The sequence below is a fragment of the Palaemon carinicauda genome, chromosome 2 (genome assembly GCF_036898095.1).
Source record: "Palaemon carinicauda isolate YSFRI2023 chromosome 2, ASM3689809v2, whole genome shotgun sequence".
Taxonomy (NCBI): Eukaryota; Metazoa; Arthropoda; class Malacostraca; order Decapoda; family Palaemonidae; genus Palaemon; species Palaemon carinicauda.
Window position 1 is genome coordinate 128,079,153 of NC_090726.1, and position 5,171 is coordinate 128,084,323.

General features: G+C 37.0%; 1 protein-coding gene across 1 annotated transcript in view; it reads left to right on the top strand.

Annotated features, from left to right (window-relative positions):
- The window catches only part of LOC137626819 (trypsin-1-like), a 17,958-nt gene extending 15,515 nt beyond the window's left edge, over positions 1-2,443 (top strand). Inside the window, exon 3 of the mRNA XM_068357811.1 lies at positions 1,704-2,443. Within this exon, the coding sequence (XP_068213912.1) occupies positions 1,704-2,243 (540 nt within the window). The 3' untranslated portion in view covers positions 2,244-2,443. The remainder of the gene's footprint in view (positions 1-1,703) is intronic.
- Positions 2,444-5,171: the final 2,728 nt, after the last annotated feature.

Consider the following 5,171-nt stretch of genomic DNA (forward strand, 5'->3'; position numbering starts at 1 on the left):
ATACATACATACATATGATACATATACATATATATATATATATACATACATATGCTATATATATATACACATACATACATATGCTATATATATACATACATACATATGCTATATATATACATATATATACATACATACACACATATATATATACATATATTTATATATATATGTATATATACACACACACTTTCTGTCACGCTCAGCAGCATTGCTAGACTTGTCACTACTCAGTCTCCTCCGTCCCTTGGGTAGGGGGTAGAGGACTAGTCATACCCTAGTGAGAAGGGGTACTCCTGAGAGGTACACTCGAAAACCACAATCTCCCACAAATTGCCGAAACTGCCGTGTTATAGTTAAGAAACAGTCATAGACGAGTTTGTTTTTAAACAAATTAATTCCGGTATCAAAATAGCTTGTATTAATGTCTATTTACCTCATCATCCTTGCGAGGTAAAATCCCCCCATCCTTATCTTGCAAGGATGGTGAGGTTGCAGCCATTAATAGAAACATGATTTTTTCCTAGGGAGTGGGAGTTAGGATTGGGTAATGGTTGGGGTGGGGTAATCGTTAATGATAATTTGAAGAGAGCATATACGCTTACCCTTATTTGGGTCTTAGTCCATTTACTTCCTAGAAATCTTTTTTTATCTATAAGAGGGTAACTCAAATTAAAACTTCCCAAATCATAATGTGAAGCGTTACTTTCAGCTACAAAACACAAACACCACTGAACCTATGCCGAATAACAAGTAAAGTGTCTGTTTTATAGTTTACTTTACTTTAAGAGCTGTTTTCCAGGTCCTATCACGCAATGAAATCCTATGCGTGACTATAGGACCTACTACAAGATAAGTTTGTCGTATACATCCGAAAGTGGCTGTCTAACCTGCTTGTGAAACAGTTCGAGGGGATGGAGTGAGAGACAAATGCATAAGGCTTGTGGACAATGAAGCCCCCCGCCCCACACAAAGGTCAGGCGAGAACAGACTTTCTTCGAACCGTTCGACGAACGTGTTTGACAACCAAATACCCCTTTCATACGTTCGAACATCACATCAAAGACATGTCTGTCGAACAAAGTTCGACAAACCGTTCGACCGTATAAACCAGGCCTTTAGATCTTTGAAGGTATCACACAACGCACTCCGCGTTAATAAATCCACATTATCGAATCATTTAGAATACAAGAGTGTCTTCAGTTTTTTCTCGAGAGCCTTTCTTCAGTCGTTCGGATGTCTGGCGGGAGCTTGTTACAATGCCTTGTCAATGCCATACAAATATAAAACTTTTAGCATGTTGATCCCACGTTACTTTAGTGGGTATAACACCATCTTAAGGTTTACATAACATCTTTTAAAACACTACCTTATTGTGCCTTCCAGAACGAGAATTCTATTTTCGGTAACTTTGCGAGTCTCAATTTCTTGGTTTATTGTTAGGACCCAAAATTATTGCCATGCCTATTACCACTTCAATGTTAGTGATATGAAAGCATATTCAGTAGAGAGAGAGAGAGAGAGAGAGAGAGAGAGAGAGAGAGAGAGAGAGAGAGAGAGAGAGAGAGAAATTTTCAACACTACTTGGTCGGGTAACAAGCTATTCTATTATGTTAATTACGTATAAATTTCATGAAATCCTTTCATGCAGCTACAGATCCTAGATCTATGAGGCAAGGAATAATGAACATTTTTCCCGACAGGTCGTAACTGGAGAGCATAACCTGATAGAGGACGAAGGTAAAGAACAGACCATCGTCTTAAAAGAAATCATAATTCACGAGAAATACGACAAATGGACCGTGGCCAACGACATCGCCCTCCTGAGACTCTCCACTCCCATCAAGTTCGACGATTGCTCCCAACCGATTGCCTTACCCGAGAAGGACCACTTGGCTTCTGGAGACTGCGTCGTTTCCGGCTGGGGAACCCTCCAAGAGGAAGGCCACCCATCTGACATTCTACAGAAGGCTACCATACCCATGATGACAGATGCAGAGTGCAAGACGATCTTCGGCCAGGCTGAAATCGACGGCTGTATGATCTGCGCTGGGCTTGTAGACGGAGGAATAGACGCATGTGAAGGAGATTCCGGCGGGCCGTTGGCTTGCCATGACACAGGCGCCACCTACTTAGCAGGCGTTGTCTCCTGGGGTTATGGCTGTGGCCGGCCTGGTTATCCTGGAGTCTATGCGGAAGTGTCCTGTTATGTCGATTGGATTAAGCAGCACATTATGATGTAGAAAGTTAAGATCACCAAAATTGGAATTCGAAATTGAAGGTTAAAAATAGATGGTCCAAAACGCTTAATTGCTGATTCCATGTTAAGATGCAATTAAAAACAAACTCTGCCTTTTATGACCTATCCAAATAATCTAACATATTACCAAGAACATAGAAGAAATCATGTATGAATATTTATGAAATAAATATTCAATCTATTTGCCTTCACATTAAATCCTCCCGTATAGGCCTATTTTTCATATTGCGCGAGTTGGTATAAACATAATTACCTAATACATAAAAAATAAATACAAGTTTTGTTTAAAATATGAATAAGCAATAAAATTCAAGGCAATAACTTTCGTGAAATTAGAATGATTTCTTTCCATTTGGTAATTGCTTTTCTACCATAAGTACATGACGGAGTTTAACCTCAAAAAGCCAAATTAAACGATTAAAAAAAAATTGCTATCAAACAAGCATCATTATTATTGTTTACGCCTTCTTGATAAATTATATAGATTTTTTTCCTAAGACCTTCGTCCATAACTACGAACATAAAATCAAACCATTGTTCTCTATTACCATGGTCTTCCACTGTCTTGGGTTAGGGTTCTCTTGCTTGAGGGTACACCCGGGCAGACTATTCTATCTTATTTCTCTTCCTCTTGCTTTGTTAAAGTTTTTAAAATATTTAATTTTTCCTAGTTTCCTTTCCTCACTGAGGTATTTTCCCTGTTGGGGCCCCTGAGCTTATAGCATCCTGCTTTTCCAACTAGGATTGTAGTTTAGTAAGTGAGTAAGTAATAATAATAATAACAATAACACATTAACTCGTACTTCAATTAGTTTGAAAGGCAAAAAAAATGTTTAAAATATCAAAATACAAAAAAAAAAAAAGGCATAAGTTGAATTTCCAACTCGTTACAAATTGCTGCACAGTACTTTTTAAACACTAAAGTCGTTCCACTGTGTTACAGACGTATTACTGAATAACTGTTAACAACGTATCATATCTTAAAATAAATTTTTAATATGATGCGTAACAGTAACGATAACTTGTTTACTTGTTTTGGGTTTAAATCTAACCCTCCACTGAAGTCGAGTGAACTACTACTCGGCCGGGTCCATATCAATCATCTAACGAAACATTTTCATTATAACTTATACAATTCTTTGATTGTAGCATCTTCCAAATCACATGATCTTGTGAAAAGTAATGTCTTTAGTTTCTTCTTAAATTCAATTGCTCCCTTTAGATCCTTCATTTCAGTTGGCAGTTAATTATAATGTCTAGGCGCACAGTAGCTAAAAGCTCTTTCACCAAATTTACTATTTGTTCTTGGTTCAGATAGCCTATGTTTGTCACGCGTGTGTCTTATGTTAACATTTGTTTCTAGTTCTAGTTTGTTCAGGCATTCTTTTAGATATTTTGGTTCAGTATCTTAAACGTTAGTAAGAGTAGCTTGTATTCAATTCTCGCTTTTACCGGTGGCCAGTGTAATTTAATTAGTGCAGGGGTAACTCTTTCCCTATTGTGTAGTCCTTTCATTAATCTAGCGGCTCTGTTTTGTACTCTCTGAATTTTCTTCAGCTGATAATTTGGTAAGCCATAGAACAGTGAGTTGCAGTAATCAATTCCTGAAAATATGTGGTGAGTTACACGTGTCAAGATATACACACTGATAACTAACCTAAATACAAACTATTTGTTCAACCACAAAGCAACTCTTGCACATTATTATTATTATTATTATTATTTTATTACTTGCTAAGCTACAACCCTTGTTGGCAAAGCAGGATGCGATAACCCCAGGGGCCACAACAGGGAAAATAGCCCAGTGGGGAAAGGAAACAAGGAAAAATAAAATATTTTAAGAAAAGTAACATTGAAACAAACATTTCTTATTATAAACTTTAAAAACTTTAACAAAACACAAGGAAGAGGAATAGATAGAATAGTGTGCCTGAGTGTACCCTCAAGCAAGAGAACTCTAACCCAATACAGGGGAAGACCATGGTACAGAGGCTATGGCACTACCCAAGACTAGACAACAATGGTTTGATTTGTGTCCTTCTAGAAGAGCTGCTTACCATAGCTAAAGAGTCTCCTCTGCCCTTACCAAGAGGAAAGTAGCTACTGAACAATTACAATGCAGTAGTTAACCCCTAGAGAAAAGAAGGATTGTTTGGTAATCTCAGTGTTGTCAGGTGTATGGGGACAGGGGAGAATAATATGTAAAGAATAGGAAAGACTATTCGGTGTATGTGTAGGCAAAATAATAATAATAATAAAAAAAACTGTAACCAGAGAGAGGGATCCAATGTAGTACTGTCTGGCCAGTCGAAGGACCCATAACTCTCTAGCGGCAGTATCTTAACGGGTGGCTGGTGCCCTGGCCAACCTATTACCTATCAGGACTGATAAACCAAAGGCACTGACTGCAAACTGTTTTCTAATACCAACATATCAAATAGACTCCTGTCATTATGAAATTGTTATGGTCGGGTATCCATCGGTAATTCTCAAATGTAAGCCCCTCCAAAGGAGATATTTGTTTTTACTTTTTGTTTCCTTCCTTTTTTTTCTCTGTAAATGTCACGCTAGCAATGAACAGTTAAGACTTACTAGTTGCTACTTAAGCGTGCATTAATTACGAAAACAAACTAATGAATTTACTCTTAACCTCGTGCTGGCAAGTAAAAAAAGAAAAAAAAAATCAATGAATTGTGAAACTAGTTACGGTAGAAAGGCGCTTTAAGGCTAACAAACTATCATACCAGATCTTTTACAATAACTGCTATTATTACTCAGAATAAGGTATGTATTCAGTCATAAATAATATAATATTGAGAATTAAAATAGTCGTCAGTATAGAATAAATTAAAACAATGTCGAGACCTATCAAATTCTGAGATATTTATATAGACCTACTAAATATTATTAT